Consider the following 19,184-nt stretch of genomic DNA (forward strand, 5'->3'; position numbering starts at 1 on the left):
GAGGCAGGAGAAAGCCTGTTTCCCAACTTCTGGTAGGCCCAGTAGGCTTGTGTTTCACCTCCCCTGGCTCCAAAGGCATCCCTGGAGCTGGGGGAGAGTAAAAACGCCCTCCCCATCACCCCAGAGGCTCTCTGGAAGCAAAAAATGCCCTCTCAGAGCCTCTGTGCAAGCCAAAAATCAGCTGGCCAGCACACACATGCACATTGGATCTGAGCTAGGGCAATAGCTCGTGTGCCAGCAGATATGGCTCTGCGTGCCACCTGTGACACCCGTGCCATAGGTTCGCCATCACTGGTGTAGGAGAAAGGTTACATGTTTACATTTATTCTTTAAACATTAATCTCAGGAGGACACAATAGACCAGCAATTAATGTCATTCTTTTCCCCTATGTGTTATAAACAGTTGCGGATTTGGCAAAGATTAGACCAACAACCCGTTTTGACAACTGCTATTTCAGTTGGTACGAATTGCTTTTCCTTCCTGCTGTAAATTGCAGAAGAAATAACCTGGAGGAACAAGACGAAGAGCAGCAACCAAGACAACATTGAGATAAAAGAAATCTGAGTCAGACCTATAACTATGATCTGAGTAAATATTTCAGGCAAGACCTTCCATACTTCTTAGAAAGGTAAAAGGGAAAGGGAAGCAAATTCAGACTCTTGTAATGAAAACAATATTAGCATGCATGACTTTACTTTTCTAACTTGGTGAACAGAAAACATTATACACTTTAGCATGCACTATCAAATTTCAACCATATCAAAGAAAAAAACTATGAAGCATATTTTCTGAACTGTGTATCTCAAATAAAATAAAAGGTTAATTAATATGTAGCTGTTTATCAGAACATACACTTTCTAATGCACTTGTATCTGTTTTATATCTTCTCTTCTGGGTGGATTCACTGGATATTCAAAGCAGTAACAACAATGACAAATTTACGAAGCTAGAAATGGGATTTTTCTGAAGTCTGAATGAACTTCCATTCCTTGCCCTGTTGAGGACCCACGCTCCAGACATTTCAGTAAATATAATAATAAGGATAATAATTAATAATTTATTAGATTTGTATGCTGCCCCTCTCCAAAACAGAAAGCCATTCTAAACTAATATAAGAAATATCCTATACAGCGACCAGTCAGGTCCCACAGAGTGGACCTTCTCCGGGTCCCATCAACTAAACAATGTCGTTTGGCAGGACCCAGGGGAAGAGCCTTCTCTGTGGCGGCCCCGGCCCTCTGGAACCAACTCCCCCCCAGAGATTAGAATAGCCCCCACCCTTCTTGCCTTTTGTAAGCTCCTTAAAACCCACCTCTGTTGTCAGGCGTGGGGGAACTGAGATATTCTTTCCCCCTAGGCTTCTACAATTTATGTATGGTATGTTTGTATGTATGATTGGTTTTTAAAATAAGGGTTTTTAGCTGTTTTAGTATTGGATTGTCGCATGTTGTTTTTACCACTGTTGTTAGCCGCCCCGAGTCTACGGAGAGGGGCGGCATACAAATCCAATAAATGAATGAATGAATGAATGAATGAATACATACATACATACATACATACATACATAAATAAATAAATAAATAAATAAATAAACAAACAAACAAACAAATAAATCCTGTCATATAATTTAATTGGTTCATCTACCCTGGATTGAGAGGATTGTTTAGCAAACAATTTATGCCTTCTTTCCTGACCATTCTTTCAAATCTAGTACACAGTTGCAAAAGAATCATATTGCTACGAATTACATAACATTACTCAATTGTGATTGTAGTATAGGCCAATGTGTAGCTACATAGAATGGCAACATATAAATTCATAGGTAAACACACGAGCTTCTCAATGTCTTAATTATGATTAAGGATATTTTCTGCAAACAGTAGTGACTAATACTTATAATGATCCTGTAAAGACAAATCAATATAGCTTCCTGGAGTGGTGGGTGTCATAGGACGTTTATAGTTTGGAAGTCTAGTAGCCTTAGTGATGATTCATTGGCTATTCACAGTGCAGAAAAGATGCAGTAAAAAACATGCACAGCCTTTATTTAAAAATACCACAATTATATTTCATTACCAGCTAATAGGTCAGCAGCAGCAGAAGCACTAGAAGCAGTTGAAACTGCAGGTTGGGGCTCTGAAGGGCCACTTCCAAAAGCATCTATTTTTTCCCCATAAGGCAGCAATAAAAGATAATGGGATTTAAAGATATTGTAAATATATAAACATGTGATATTTGGAGGGAGAATGCAACTATGAATATGATGTAATTTTCAAGACTATAGTGGAATGATTGGTAAAATATGTGAAACAATCTGAGGAATAGTTGTAGCTGAGTAGGAGTGGCAGAACCTGGGAATGGAGTCAAAACAAGAATCAGACTGGAGTATCTATGTTGACGTTTGTGGCTGCGTACCAGGGGTGGGTTCCTCCCAGTTCTGACCAGATTGCCTGGACTGGTAGCGACCTGCTGGTGACATCACAACGGCATCACATATCTGGTTCATCGTTGCCAGTCCGTGGGTGCCACCATCTTTTTGGGGGGATTTTTTTCTGATTTTTTTTTTTACTGTTTGGAAGTTTTTCTTCTGCATTGCGAGCATGAGAGTGCAAAACATCATGATGTAAACCAGTGGTGAAGGTAAATGGAATCCACCCCTACTACATAGAGATTCTAGGCTGGTTCTTCTTTTGACCCTGCCTCTCCTTGAACTACAAGTTATTCTATTGAAATCAGAAGCAACCAAAAAAGGACCCAGACAGTCTATTCAAGAAGTATGACAGTTGTACTGAAGACAAGTGATGGCAGTGTTAAGATTTTCCATAGAAAGATGACCCCAAGAAAACTTCTAGCTTTCTAAAAGCATGTTCTCTTCCTCATTTCTCCAAACCATTTTGAAAATAGTTCTGCAACCCTATGTAGATCTATGCACAGAAACTTTAAGGGATACATGAGCCTGTCTGTAAGTATTTCCTGCCCAATGTCCAATAGAATTTTGACCTCATTCAATTTTTGTGCTGCTGCAAAACATAGCCCTTAGATCTCCCTTTCCCCATAAGCCATGCAGAAAATAAAGAAAATGTATTGTCACTTCCCTGGTATCATTTCATATTTTCTTAAGATCTTGTATATACTCATCTAGCCATCTGTAAAATATGTCTGACTACAAAAGGGGTAGCTGCAAAATTCCAAGGCAACTTTCTTCTAATTGCCTTTTAAACTGTATTGCTAGCTCCGATGTGGAAAGCTGGCACTTCTGCAAAGAGCTTTTCTCAGTAGCTGTAACCATAGTTACACGAGGGTGTGGTTGTGCAGTGAGAAGGAAAGATATATTGTAGTCTAAACAAATCCTACACAGAGGCATCGCAAACAGGACACTGAAAGGTTGACCGGAAGTAGGCTGGAAGCAGATAGTACTCTTAATGAAATAAGAAGGGATGAAAAAATATTGGTATCTTGTCATTTGCAAAGCGGCCACTTAAGAAATCAAAAAGTACTGTGAGTAATATAGTGATTTGCCATTGCCAAAAATTAAAATGCAGACAGAAGGGGTGTATAAAACATTTGAATAAAGTGCTTTGCAAGACACTTCACAGGAAAGAAAATCAATGGGCGTTTCTGTTTATTAAGACATCTGCAAGTAGGTTTTTGGAGCAGGCACAAAAGTTCTGACCCCAGAATTCAATAGAAACCTTTTATTTTCTCTTTTCTAATGAACTGGTTTTTTTTCTTTTCCTCTTCTACATCTTACCTATCTATCCATCATCGAAGGTTTTGTGTGCACGCACGAGCAAGACAAACAATCTCTGCTTGTTCCCACAAACATGCAGTTCCCACAAGAATACCCTTTACTGCCTCTCTTTCCTTGGCATTCTGCTGCTTTCCTTCTCTGGATGTCATTTCAGGAAAACCTGCAGACAGATTGTTCCAGCACCCACTGAGCTGCCTGCTTGCCTGCCTTCCCATCTGCCTTTGGCAAATATATAAGGACATTAAAGCCAGGAGAGAGAGAGAGAGAGAAAGAGAGAGAGAAATTAACTGCTGGGAAGCATACGGAATACGGATTGGTTGAGATGGAGGCTGTACCACATACCAACAGTATTTTCAGGAGAAAATATTCACGTTTATTTCTGGTATCTAAAATGAACCAAATTTATCTGTGAAATTTAATGAGTGTGCTATCTAATATCATATTTCGTATCTATTACTATTCTGTAAATCTGGGGTCTTTCCTAAGTTATACTGCTTCCAATCCTTAAAAAAACAGTATTTTCTATAAGGTAAATGTTCTGCCTGGTTGTATATCATCATCATCATCATCATCATCATCATCATCATCATCATCATCACCACTACTAATGAAAGTTGTCGTCATTTGTGCTTTTTCCCCTTTATGTATCTAATGATTTAGAAACATAGAAACATAGAAGACTGACGGCAGCAAAAGACCTCATGGTCCATCTAGTCTGCCCTTATACTATTTCCTGTATTTTATCTTACAATGGATATATGTTTATCCCAGGCATGTTTAAATTCAGTTACTGTGGATTTACCAACCACGTCTGCTGGAAATTTGTTCCAAGGATCTACTACTCTTTCAGTAAAATAATATTTTGTCATGTTGCCTTTGATCTTTCCCCCAACTAACTTCAGATTGTGTCCCCTTGTTCTTGTGTTCACTTTCCTATTAAAAACACTTCCCTCCTGAACCTTATTTAACCCTTTAACATATTTAAATGTTTCGATCATGTCCCCCCTTTTCCTTCTGTCCTCCAGTCCAGACTATACAGATTGAGTTCATTAAGTCTTTCCTGATACTTTTTATACTTAAGACCTTCCACCATTCTTGTAGCCCGTCTTTTTGTCAATATCTTTTTGTAGGTGTTTCTTGAGTAATATTGCAAACTATGAAGAACGTGCCTTTTGATTAGAAGTAGTAACAGTTTGTGTTTTATGCTGGACCAGAGTTATATAATTCCCCTCATGGTTTGTAAATTAAAGACCGTAGATGCTATGTATGAAAAGAATTTCGATGTACATCCCAGAAGCCCATAGAGCAAACCTGGGCATTTTACAGTCTTCAGGTCATACTGATGTCTTTTTAAATGTCCCTATCAGGCCTGTGTGAGGTGAATTGGAAATTAGAAATAAAAGATAAGTAAGTGTATGCCACACACACAATACAACTGCATTATTTTTATTTCAGCACTGTCAAACTATTTACTAAGTCTGCACTACTATTACTGCATTTTTTTTCTCATCAATCCTATCATCCATCTTCTTCCACTTCTGACTGTAATTTATTGCTCCTGTTCTTAAGATTTTTTATTAATATTGTTTCCTGATTGCTTATGAAAATCACTAAGTGTTGTACCTCATGATTCTTGACAAATGTATATTTTCTTTTGTGTACACTGAGAGCATATGCACCAAAGACAAATTCCTTGTGTGTCCAATCACACTTGGCCAATAAAGAATTCTATTCTATTCCATTCCATTCCATTCCATTCCAATCAAATCTATTTTGGAAGTGACTATTTTTTTTCAATTTACGTATATTCTTCCATGCATGTGTGTAACCCTATTTGTTTGCCTTCCCCCACCCAATAGAACCCATTTCTCATGTGGCCCCTTGGGAAAATTAATTTCCAACTCCTGCCATAGAGAAATAATTGCTAAGCATCACAAGAGAGCATTCAATTCTACCCGACTCATCTGAATAGATCGATGGTAGATTGGTAGGTAGCAGAGGGCATTTCTACCTGTTCTAACTGTTTCTTTAGAACCATTAGTAAACTGGTCATGATGTCACGGAGCCGGTTCTGTCTGTGCTGGTCTATGGGCATTGATTTTTAATTATTTTTGTGAAGGGACACATGAACAAAACGTGCACTTCTGTCATGATGCAAACAGGTGGGGAAGGTAAGTAGAACTCATCGCTGGTTGGTTGGTTGGTAGGTAGGTAGGTAGATAGATAGATCATAGATAGATAGATAAATGATAGATAGATAGATAGATAGATAGATAGATAGATTATAGATAGACAGACAGATGATAGATAGATAGATAGATAGATATATGATAGATAGATAGATAGACAGATGATAGATAGATAGATAGATAGATATATGATAGATAGACAGATAGATAGATAATAGATAGACAGATAGATAGATAGATAATAGATATATATATATATATATATATATATATATATGATAGATATACAGATAGATAGATAGATAGATAGATAGATAATAGATAGATAGATAGATATATGATAGATAGATAGATAGATAGACAGATGATAGATAGATAGATGATAGATAGATAGATCATAGATAATAGATAGATAGATAGATAGATATATGATAGATAGATAGATAGATAGATAGATCATAGATAGACAATAGATAGATAGATAGATAGATAGATAGATAGATCATAGATAGATAATAGATAGATAGATAAACAGATAGATTATAGATAAACAGACAGATGATAGATAGATAGATGATAGATAGATAGATAGATAGATATATGATAGATAGCTATATGATAGATATATGATAGATAGATAGATATATGATAGATAGATGATTGATAGATAGATAGATAGATGATAGATAGATAGATGATAGATGATAGATAGATAGATATATGATAGATATATATATGATAGATAGATAGATAGATAGATGATAGATAGATGATAGATAGATAGATAGATAGATAGATAGATAGATGATAGATAGATGATAGATAGACAGACAGACAGACAGACTGACCCCTTACTCCATCCTTAACTACAAATATATAACAAGTAACTGCCAAGAAAAATATACATGCTACAGAGAAGCATAATTGTAAAACTTAAAATTGTATACTGTAGGAGGAAGAATGAAATATCGGTAGTTATTTGAACAAGAAAGGAATTCCATGCACGGAAATAAGGACATACGACAATACACCTCCCCCCCCCATTGCATTTTATAACACTCAGTTAAAAAAGCAAGCAAGCACAACACAGCACAATAAAAGTAACTGTTGTGAAACGTTGAATAGCTGGCAAAGGAAAATGAAATGAACCCTGAAATGAAATGGGAAGTACTTGAACGGTGAGGAACAACAATACCCACCACAAAACAGGTCAATCACACCTGAAGAGTCCACTTTAGCCGGGGAAGCAGTGGGCAGGGGCGATGGTGCTGCAAATGCATCCACTGGAGTAAGCATGATAATATTTAGTATCAGCAAATTAGGAATGATGAGGCCATTACCTTGAGTACATGACAACACAATGTATATACAGTAGAACCTCTGGTCACAACCATAATTTGTTCCATTACTTTGGTTGCAAACAAATTTGGTCATGACCCGAACCTAATTTTGGAAATTTGGCGATTACAAAATAAATGGTGCAGAAGGGAAAATCCGTTGCGGGGAAAAAATGTGACTTTTTTGAGTTGGAACCTGATTTGGTCATGGTCAGAAGCATTAGTGACCAGAGGGTCTACTGTATATTTGAAAGATTTCTAAAAACTAAATCCCCTTTGCATTCTTAACAGAGTATCCATTATAAAAACAGCATGTTTAAAAATTAGATTGAAAAGAAAAGCTGTTCTTTGACCATTCTCTATTTATTTTGTACACATGCAGGGATTGCACATGGTAATACATATGTATTTTATTATATAAATATATATTAGCCTTGGTTTAATATTATTACATGCATATGCTCAGGAACTGTTGCTTTCAGATTTCTCATTTCATTCACGCCATGGGAATTCTGGTTAAGTCAAATTTTATAGCCAGATATGTTTAACAACTATTTAGATTTTCTGGATTCTGGATAGCATGAAAACTTCCTAATCATGGCAGCTTCATGATCCTTCTTTTAATAGATAAGCTGTGGAGGACAATATTATGACCCTGGAGCCTGGAAATGCTTATTAATATAGCAGGTAAATAGTCACTTATAACTACATTTAAATCACCAGGTAAATCTACACCAGGCCCTGTAAGACTAAAGTTCTTTTCCTGGTTTATAATTATAAACAATCTCTGCAGGTAGCTTTTGACTCTGTCTATTTTTCAGTAATAATTTGAATATAAGAAATGGAATATAAATTGCACACAGAGGTCTGTAAACAGAATTAGCACTACAAATTTAGCACCTTCCTAAATTAAAATATTATCAAGATCTTACAAGCATTTGAGCCACCCCAAGTCCTCGGAGAGAGGCGGCATACAATTCTAATAAATTATTATTATTATTATTATTATTATTATTATTATTATTATTATTATATTATTATTATTATTATTATTATTATTATTATTATTATTATTATTATTATTATTATTATTATTATTATTAACAGTCTCATGTTCTAGGTCAACTTCTTGTGTGGGAACTTGGGCAGAGCTTATACAATCTAAAATTTGGGAGAGGGAGTTGCCCCTTTTTAAATATAACAGTGTAAATGTTCTCAAATATTCTCAAACTGGCCCCAAGGTTTTGGGGGACAGGCCGGTTTTTCTGTGGAGCGGAAGGGTGTGGTTTTGTACACTGCCTGAATCCCACGCCTGTGTGGATGGGGGCTTCACTCATTTGCACAGCCCAGTTCCTAGTGAGCTGTGGACCAGTGCTGGTCTGTGGACCAAGGATTAGGGATTCCTGCTTAATGGTCATTTAAAGTGACTCAGGGAGTATTCAAGAGCTCAGCTCAGTTTTGACTTTACTAACTTTTCAACAGTTTAAAACTGACCGTGTTTCACAGCTCTTTTGGAAGGAAAGTGACAAGCCACACGAGAATAAAACTTAGGTCTAAGGAGAAAGTGCCTACCTGATAAGAGATCACCAGTGAGAGAATTCTCGGGCCCAGGAGAAACTCCAGTAGTTGAGGAAGAAAAAGTATCTTGCAGAAGCCAAAGAAAAATGAATGATAAATTACATGAAGGTTAGAGATATGTGTATGATTGACAAAAAAATGCAAACAAATAAAAAGTAAATTTGAAAACATAACCTTGCCTTATTATAGGACAGTACTTTTATATATATTTACCTGTCCCAAATAGATCTATGCCAGGAGCTGCCTCTGACTTAGGTGGTGCAGGAGCCTCAGCAGTTGTGGATTCAAACAAATCTAGATGAGGAATATATTGTGACTTACTAATTTATACCTTCATGCTGTGAATTTTGTTTCTTTTAAAAAAAAAAAATTATTGCCGTAAAGTCTAAATATGCAAAAAAAAAAAAAAGACTGTTTCCATAGGCTGAAAATCTAATTCACCCCAAAATGTGTCAGAAAAGAAGGAAGGAAGAATTAAGTAAATTACCACCAAAGATATCTAGAGCAGGAGGAGGAGCAGAGGTGGTGGTAGTGGTGGTAGGAGCAGATGTAGTAGCAGTAGTGACAGTAGCAGTAGTAGCAGCAGCAGTTGTAGCAGGGACTGGAGGGGCCACAGCAGCAACTGGAGTAGGACTGGTTGCGGAAGTAGCTGCACTAGTTGTAGGGGTAACTACAGGAACGCCGGTCTCAGCTGGCTTCATAGCAAAGAGGTCCAGCTCAGGAGCAGCCTCTGCATTGCCTTCTGATGGGGCAAAGGGGTCTTGTAAAAGGAAACGGCAGAATATACATATATTTAAAGGATCGGCTGGGAAGAAGATAGGAAAAGCCACACCCTGTGTGGATTAAATCATAGACACACATATGATCATTTATACATACATGCAAAACAAAGATCAAAGGTACAGTTTTGTTAATTATTATTGATTCTCTGACATTTGTACCAGGGGTGAAATGCTCCCGGTTTGGGTGGGCCAGTCGGTCATCGTAGAGCCAGTAGCAATCGCAGTATGAGGCTTCCCGCACCCACCCGGATGCTGCCATTTGGGTTCTTTTACCCTCTGTGCATGCAGAGGGTAAAAGAACCCAAATGGCAGTGTCAGGGGTTGGTGGAAAACCTTGTACAGTGGTACCTTGACATACGAGTTTAGTTCGTTCCAGACCCGAGCTCGTAAGTCGATCAACTTGCATCTTGAACGAATGCCTTTAGACTTTATTTTTCGCGCCGAGATAACCAGAAGCAAGGAGATTCTTGCGCCACCTAGTGGAACCTCGGCTCGTATCCCAAATTTGAGCTCGGGTGTCGAACAGAAATTTCGCTCGCGTTGCGGCTCGTAACTTGGAATACTCGCATGTGGAGCAGCTCGTATCTAGAGGAACTAATGTACTGCGATCACTACCAGCTCTACGATGACCTACTGGCCCACTCGAACTCAAAGCATTTCACCCCTGATCTGTACTAATAGGCGCCCATGTGCCCATATGCATTTTCCCTCTCAATTAAACTAAGGTGCTTTGAAAAGATCTGTTCCTAATTGGAGAAACTTTCTACCAGCTACATGCAAGGTTCAGCGTTGTTAACATTTTTCAATTAAAAAAGGCTTTGGCGAAATCATGTAGGAATGCTTTCCTGACACAATTTTGTTTGATTACAACTTTTGTCCAAATTCCTGGGGAATTTTTTTGTTTAGTTTTTCTAGGGAAAAAAAATTCCCCTCCCATATCCTTAAGTGACAAACATACTGCCATGAAGTTTATTTTAATTAGTATGACACATACACACATACACGCGAGACGACAGACGAGCTAATGAGATGGAACCCACCATTTCCTGAACATGCATCAAGAGCTGCTGCTACGGGGGTTGGGGTAGCTGGTGTGGCTGCCCCTTCAGATGCTGCGGGGGCGTCACCAGGAGAAGCTGCAAAGGCATCTTGGGTGCAGGTTTAGAAACAGAAATTAAGAAGGATATAAATATAAAAAAGAAGAAAATATAGGAAAAGAACCAAGTTAAAATAGCATTAAAAAAAACGCCCTTAAACAAAATGTTGGTTCCTAGGGAGAAGGTTGCATATGTTTTGTGCAACTCCCAACAGTTTTCAAACTAAACTCAACCCACGTAATTATATTAGGTCATGATGATTGTGATAGTCTGCAAATTAGATAAGCAGAAAAGCTAATGGCGGAAAATGCTCCTTGTATAAGGGTCTTGAGCAGCCTGCATATATAACCTCCAAGGGGGAGAGGACCCCAATAAACAGCATAAAATTCATTCAGTAGCCAATACACTGAATGGAGTAACTTTTCCTGTTCTTTTCCTGTTTCACAAGAGAGAATGATTAAGACTCTGGATCAAGACCCAATCTCCTTTTCAGAAACACCCTGGGAAAGGGAAACTTTCTGGATTTAAACTTCATACAATATAACTGAAAATAGCCAAAATCAGGGCACGATTTCTAATTCTTGCTTGTGTCAATAAACCATAGCTCAAACTAATTCCCAGTTTAAGATACTGAGTGAAAAATACTCAGAGAGTTAACTGGTGAAATTAGCAGTTGTTTATTCGGCTAGAGCTGACAGGGTTAACGCAAATGGGTTACAGTCAAAATCGCTCTAAAGAAAGTGCCACGGCTTTTGTATTTATAGGGTTCACAATGTAACAAACTCTATCTGACATGGTAACAAGTCTCCCGCCAAACGAAGCAACCAATCAGGAGGCTCAGGAGGCTCCATGCAGATTTTGAACTCTGAATATTTAACACTGAGGCAAAGTATTATTGGTTCATCACTTAGAAAACAGGAATTTATGGCTTGCTAATGGCTAATTTGGGGTCAGAGATGTTAGAAAGTACAATGTTGGGGTGGAACAACTTTTCCAGTGTTATTAATACAACTGATTATTTTGGTAGGACTACCTTCTTGACACTAGTCTTTTCTTTTCATCCTCTTCAAAAGTATTTCTTGTTATGGGTATGGGCCCTTGCGCATGCACAATAGTGTGTCCATGTGCACTTCTGGCACCCGAGGGGAAAAAAGGTTTGCCATCACTGCTTTAAAGTTAATCGAAACAAGCCCTCCTTTATCAACTAGCAAAGAAAAATATAGACTACAATTCACCTGGGCTACATGATTGAGAAAATCAAGCCTTTGCACTTGCTGCAGTCGAGAAGTATCCACTGAGTTGTGGGAAACAGAAAATGGCTAGATCTAAATTCAAGTCTAGAAAAATCTCCTGCCTCTAAGTAACATTAAAGCTATAAAAAAAGTAGAAGCTATGCTTTATCAATTTCCTCACTCTCTGTTGTGTACAGTACTAACCCTGCCAGCTCCAGCAGCATTAAATAAGATTGAGCAAAAGGATCGGAAGAAATGGGGAAAGACTGAAGTAACCACAATGGTGGGGAGTTTGAAAAGGCAATTAAAGCAAGATGCTGTTGGCTTTGCTGTCATGCAATTTCCCACTGGAAAGATCAAACTTACTATTTCTCTAGAAACAGGAAGACTCACATGCTTATTTAGACACAACTTAACGTTGAAAATAAAAATCCTGCTGCCTATTCTAAAAAGCTCACATAGACATGCATCTGATCTGCAACGGAATAAGTTAAAGCTGCCTGTAAGAGCTATTAAAGAGCAAAATAATAAAGGGGAAAAAAGCGACAGGAAATGGAGTCTGCCAAATTCTCATTGTGCTGAACTTGTATTCTAATAAATGAAGCTTTTAAGCAATTTTGTTTTGCTTAACACGTTACAGAAAACTGTATGGCAGTTGTCCAATAATGGAGAACATTTCAATTTCAAGAACTCTACTTAGTTAAGGTAAACAGGAAGCTTTGCCCCAAAGTCACACTGAAAGGCTGAAGGCAGATACTGATAATGGGATAAAATTTCACAGCTGTTATATTGGAAACATTTTGCTTACCTGAAGTATCACTAAATCAAATGTATGTCTCCCCAGGGTGGCATAATATGGCTAACGGTGATATGTGCAGCAATACCAATAAATCTATTTCTCCCATTCAGGGAAAGAAACTTGAACAACAGGGATGTCAACCTTCTGGACCACGTGCCGGATGTGTCATATGATGGCCATGCCCACCCCCGGTTTAGCAAAGGGGAAAAAGTCATGATATGTCATGCGGCAACATGACACCGCGGGTTTGACACCCCTGTTATACAATACTTATAACGAGCCTCTCTGGTAAGCAATTTTTTTGCTTAATTATCCAAAGTTCAATTTGCTTCAGAGGGTATAGCGAATACATTTGGTGTACTAATGGGCACCTCCAAGTCATGTTGACTTCAGAACAAGGAACCACCAATAAGCAGAGAGGGGGGAAAAGATTGAGCTCTTCTACAGGTCTCAAACCTATTGCTATGTGCAAAGAAAGAGATTTATGCTACTTAATGTTACATTCTGAGGCATGTCTCCTTATTTGCATGCAGCCTGCTGATTGGCTAATCAGCAGGCGGCAGATTTGAACAGCTGTCAGTGACTGGTCGCCTTCAGGCCAGCCCTTAAAAGCGGCTTGCCTGGAGCCAGCCGGCATTCAGTATTCGCTACAGCTAGGATAGAAATAAAGTGCTGAATTGTTACTGTGTGTTGGATCTTCCATTACACGTGAACCAAACACCTATTTATGACAGGTTAAATTCATTCCACCCATGTTCCTATGAAAATTACTTCCCAGAATAATTTTTGCAGGAGGTAACGTGCAATTTTTATTAATTCTGTAGGTGAAGTGAAGAAAATTACCAAAAATTGTCCGTGTTTCCTCCATCCTCCCCGTGTTTCAATCGAGAAATTGGCAGCGAGTAAGTAAGCTAACTAACCTCCAAAGAGATCCACCTCAGCAGCTGCAGCCGCAGGAGCAGCACCGGTAGTAGTTGCAGAAGTAGTTGCTGTGTCAGCCGTTACAGCAGGAGGAGCTACGATAGGTTCTGGTGCAAATGGATCTGAAATCTGTGGTTCAGAGGTAACACTGGAAAATCCAGCCAAACTGTCTACATGCGTCCATACAGGAAGATCAAACAGGAACAGTAAGCAGAAAAGGCCAAAATAACACTAGATTGCACAGTAAAACAATTGAACAGAGACAGACCTAGTCTAATTGAATATTTAAACATTCCAGCTGGAAGAATTGCTTAAAAATCAAGCATTACTCACCCTCTCCCAGGAGGTCTGTAACGTGTCCATTAAAAGACAGCATTGTAAAGAAAATAAAGAGGGTTAAGAAAGCCAACATTCATGCTACTCAGCAGTCACTCTCTGCCAATCTGGGGCTATTTCAAATCAGTAGGATGCTGCACTAAGTCCAGATATGTCACAGGTATTGGCATGCAGTTTTACATGATGCTGTCACTTTTCCTTTTCCAAAGCACCTAGAAACAAAGGCTTAAGTGACTAAGGCTTATCACAACCCATCTCCGACACAACTATCCAACTACAAACTATTGCTGACAGCAAGAATTAACTTGATATGTTTGGCAAATATTTATCAGGGTATTTTTTTTTCAACACTGTGAAAACTGAAGAAATGGCACAACACTTGGCAATCTAACGGGTAGCAAAATCAGCAGATGCATATTGATTTTAGAAATCACAGAAGCAAGGCAGTTTTAAAAGTTTAGAATTAAGCATCTCTGCTTGAATGCAAATAAACAATTCCAATAGTGGGTTTATACACGTGTGCCATCCATTCACTAATAAATAGAAAAATACTTTTCCCACCTTTGAAGCTGCAGAGGTGAGCAAAAATTGCCTGAATAACTGTTCTAGGGTTCTTATCCCATTTAGGTCAAGAGTGGAAAAAAATGGTAAGCTTATTTTGTCAATTTGGAAAGGAGACCCAAAATGCAATCATGTAAATATAATGAAACGAGGGAGGCAGCTGCTTTGGGATTTACAGAAACCCTCTCATTGCCCATTTCTGCCCTGTGCTTCCAACAACTGTTGTGACAATTTCCCTGTGGAAAATTCTCTCCTTGTTCCAGAAATTGTCCAATTGAAGTTAACTAAGACTGTGCCTAGGATGAAGCCATCCAACAGAAGCCAGAAACTTAATTCTGATATAGGTTTTGTGATGACATTGCCCAAACATGCCAAACTTGTTTTGGATAGTGCATATGGTCATTTCCAGGGAAAGATATTGTTTGATGGTTTGATAGGCAGCCCAGAACACTCCATATCATGCTAACTGAGCAAAGCATGGGAAAGAAGAAAGACTCCATATTGAGACCAAAATTTATGTTGATAAGCAAGAAAGTTAAGTGAATTTTGCCTCCCTTTACAAACTTTCTTGCCACAGTTGTTAAGCGAATCACTTCAGTTGTTAAGTTATTAACACGACTGTTATGTTAATCTGGCTTTCCCATTGATTTGGCTTGTCAGAAGGTCGCAAAAGGAGATCATGTGATTTGGGGGACACTGCAATGGTCATAAAGATGAGTCAGTTGCCAAACATGTGAATTTTGATCCCATGTGACCATGGGGATGTTGCAATGGTTGTAAGTGTGAAAAATGGTCATAAGCCACTTTTTTCAGTGCATGGTAACTTTAAATGGTCACTAAATGAACTGCTGTAAGTCGGAGGACTACATGTATATGCAGTTGGGTTAAAAGGGGATGCTAATGCCAGGGGTATATAGACATGCTGCAGTGTAAAAGCAATGTTGCCAGCAACTCACACAAACAAACATTACATGCACTCTCCCTTGCAGGTTTATTTTGTCACATTCTGACGGCCTAGGAGAAAGCTATGGCTATTTCTCAAAAAAAACAAATTCTGAAACAAAGTAGATAGATTTGCATGCATATTAAGAGTTAATTAAGAGTTAATTAAGAGTTAATCAATTAAGTTAATTAATTAATTAATTAATTAATTTTGTGCACATTACAAGTCAACCTAATCTTGAGAAGCTTCTTCTCCGGTAATATTGTACTGCAAAACTAGGGCACACAAAAACTTTGCTACATCCTTTCTCGAATACAGCTTGTCTGCCTGGAACCCCCACTGTATATCAGACATTAATACAATTAAGCAAGTCCAGAGGTATTTCACGAGAAGAGTCCTCCATTCCACTGCTTGCAACAGAATACTTTATGACACCAGGCTTGAAATTTTGGAATTAGACAACTCAGAACTACGCCGCCTTCGGACTGATTTAAGAGTAGTACACAAAATTATCTGCTACAAAACACTAACTGTCAATGATTACTTCAGCTTCAACTGCAATAATATTATTGCACACACAAGCACACAATAGATACAAACTTAAGGTAAACTGCTCCAGATACGATTGCATAAAATACGACTTCAGCAACAGAGTGGTCAATGCCTGGACTGCACTACTCTGACTCTGTGGTTTACTTCCCCAAACCTCCATAACTTTAACATTAGACTGTCTACTGTTGACCTCACCCCATTCCTAACAGGTCTGTAAGGGGCGTGCATAAGTGCACCAACGTGCCTTCCATCCCTGTCCTAATGTCTCCATGTATTCGTCTCCTTAGCCTATATTCATAATCATGTGTATATATATCTGTTATCTTATACATGTTTGACAAAAAAATAAAATCAATCAATAAATACTCTGAAAAATAATGTCTTTCTATCCATCTGTTGTATAATTTTAGTCATGCCAACTGTGTACGGGCAGACTTTAATCATGTTATTCTGTCTGGCTCGTGATCCCTTTAAAAGGTAAACAAATTTTCATCTTCAATGGCCCTCCAAAAACTCTATCAACAGGACAAAAGAGCATAAATAAACATAGGCCCACGCTCAGATAACCAGTATAGGTTTTCTTTCCCAAAAGGATTTGGTTGGCTGGTTGATTTGATGGCTCTGATGTTTGTGTATAATTCCATGCATATGTTCTCCATTCATGCTCTTGTATATTAAAGCATGGGTGTCAAACTTGCCATGTCATGTTGCCATCACGTGACATATCATGACATTTTTCCCTTCCTAGAGAGAGAGAGAGAGGAGAGAGAGAGAGAGAGAGAGAGAGAGAGAGAGAGAGAGAGAGAGACGGAGGCAGAGAGACGAGATGTAAAGGGGGGGGAGTGAGGGACAATGTATGGGGGAGAGAGAGAGAGAAAATCCTACTTCGCTGATTTTCATTTACCGCAGGTCGTCCTGGAATGTAACCCCCGCGATAAACGAGGGATCACTGTATTACCCCCATTTGCTATTATCAATTGATGGATTCTGTGAATTATGGTCATGAAAATCTGTTGACAGTAATTAACTAACTCATCTAGTATCAGTGATCATCATTAGCAATTTCCCTAAATTACAGTTTTTAAACATCAAATGTAGTACTGTCTTTTAGAAGTTATGGAAGCCAGTCATATCTCTGATCAAAACTAACAAAAACCCTCCGCTCCCCCGAGAAAGTAATTGTTCTCTAAAACTATTCCAGTCTGAGCAGTACTAATATTGCATCTTCTATAATTGCCAAAATAAAAAAAATAGATCCTGCAGGAATACAATCCCTTCCTTCACAGCCAGAGCAGTGTTGATGTAGGTATAGGATTAAAAATAAATTTCCCCTCATCCTTCCTGGAAAGACTCTTGAGACAATTCAGATATATGCGGATGTACTAAACAATTCTTGCTTGGATAGGGCAAACTAGGGAAGGAAAAAGATAGCGAAAACAATATTTCATTAAGTCTCAGAAAGGAAAGATCTATCTGCATTCTTCCCTAGGAGAGGACATAGATGGGATTTTCTCTTTATGTTTAACCTCCGGAGAGAGCAGATGCATAGAAGTGAGCATACAGCTGACAATACATTTATTATCTTCCACTGCCAAAGCATACATTAAACAAATGCAATGAAATGAAGAAGACCTCTTGGATAGAACTAGCTTTACCACTGAAGATTGAGGGAGTCAATTCAAGTGGCAAAAGATGAAGAGGTAGCATCCTAATTGTTTACATGTATATGCTACAAGTGATCTTTTAGCCCCAAAGCCAGGAAACAAATCTAGTTGAGTTTGTCCAACCTCTTGGCCTCTTTTTCTGTTATAACCTGGTATAGTGAAGGATACCATTAACAAACCTAACCCACAATACCTGTGTTAGTCTGCTACAATAGACTAGGTTGCACCTTTGCACATTGTTAGAAACAATGCCACTCAGTAAGAAAAATATTATATAAAATGCTATTTTTAAATGACTAAAATCTAGGTATCCTATGGGTTTTATGACAGGTTCAATATTCTCAAGAGATGTTTTAAAATGTTCTGAGTTCCAATTGTATCCACTGTAGTTCCAACCTCCTGTATTTTTATTGGCAATTTAAAACATTCAAATTTTCGATGTCAAATTCCTTCTGTAAAAGGAGAAAATTAAATCCAACAGAACTAGGAATATAGCGCTTTGATTGTAAGCCAATGAAATGTAAAATGAGAAACACATTTTAGAATTTCTTTAGAATCAACCACAGGCTGATTCATGTAACAAAAACCTTCAGGATACATTTGTTTGAAACATACAATGGAATAATGTCAGTACAAATAATATTCAAAAATATTATTCCGAAGTTAAAATAAATTGTAAAGATGAAACTTTAAAATTATTTATAATGGTATCTCCCCCGCCCCCCAAACTGGAGATTCTAGATCCTTATTTCTGATGGCTGGTAGGTAGAAATGATGTAGTCTGACATATATGGAGGCCTGAATGACTTAGAAAGTCCAATTTACAAAATTGCTATAATCAGAACAAATAAGTAGCCTTAGACATATGAAGGTGGACTAAGGAAGCATGGTAGCATTCCAGCTTTATTCTGAATTTAAGTTTTAGGGATCAAAAATCATAAAAGTTTTACCTCCCCATGAAGTTGTTCCACCAGTGGGAGCTGCTGAAGCTGCTTGTGCAGAGCCAGATGTGAAGTCTGGTTGAAGATCTAGAAGATCACTTGAGAGCTTAGAAGCACTATTGAAAGGGGGGGGGGGGGAACCAAAAAATATTTAGATAAAAAAGTCATAAAAGTAATGCTGAAGTCCCACAAATACATTTGCAAGAATTAAACAAAAAACAATGGCACATTCAAGAACATCATTAGAACTGTACAAATTGTTGAGATCTTATATCCGCTTTCCCCAACTAAATGTTTTCCGGGTAAGTTAGGCTTCAAAAGTCATTATTTGCAAATTGATAAAGCTCATTTACTTATTATTAATCCACATTCCACAAAATTTTCAGGCAGAAAGAATTTGTAGGACATTTTGTAGGAATAAGGTATGTCTACAGCCTGTTGGGGATCCGTTCTTCCCCTTTCAAAAGAGAAACGTTAACATTTTGAGGATGAATATGATT

The 19,184-nt window shown here is 38.1% G+C and overlaps 1 protein-coding gene across 1 annotated transcript in view; it reads right to left on the reverse strand.

Annotated features, from left to right (window-relative positions):
* SNAP91 (synaptosome associated protein 91) overlaps positions 1-19,184 on the reverse strand; it is a 94,939-nt gene that overhangs the window by 12,048 nt on the left and 63,707 nt on the right. The window contains exons 13-20 of the mRNA XM_070733143.1: positions 18,694-18,800; positions 13,687-13,857; positions 10,679-10,786; positions 9,344-9,598; positions 9,070-9,150; positions 8,851-8,922; positions 7,141-7,224; positions 2,078-2,161 (exon numbers count right to left, since the gene is read on the reverse strand). Of these exons, the coding sequence (XP_070589244.1) occupies positions 2,078-2,161; positions 7,141-7,224; positions 8,851-8,922; positions 9,070-9,150; positions 9,344-9,598; positions 10,679-10,786; positions 13,687-13,857; positions 18,694-18,800 (962 nt within the window). The remainder of the gene's footprint in view (positions 1-2,077; positions 2,162-7,140; positions 7,225-8,850; positions 8,923-9,069; positions 9,151-9,343; positions 9,599-10,678; positions 10,787-13,686; positions 13,858-18,693; positions 18,801-19,184) is intronic.

This window comes from Erythrolamprus reginae, chromosome 1, assembly GCF_031021105.1.
Source record: "Erythrolamprus reginae isolate rEryReg1 chromosome 1, rEryReg1.hap1, whole genome shotgun sequence".
NCBI classification, from domain to species: domain Eukaryota; kingdom Metazoa; phylum Chordata; class Lepidosauria; order Squamata; family Dipsadidae; genus Erythrolamprus; species Erythrolamprus reginae.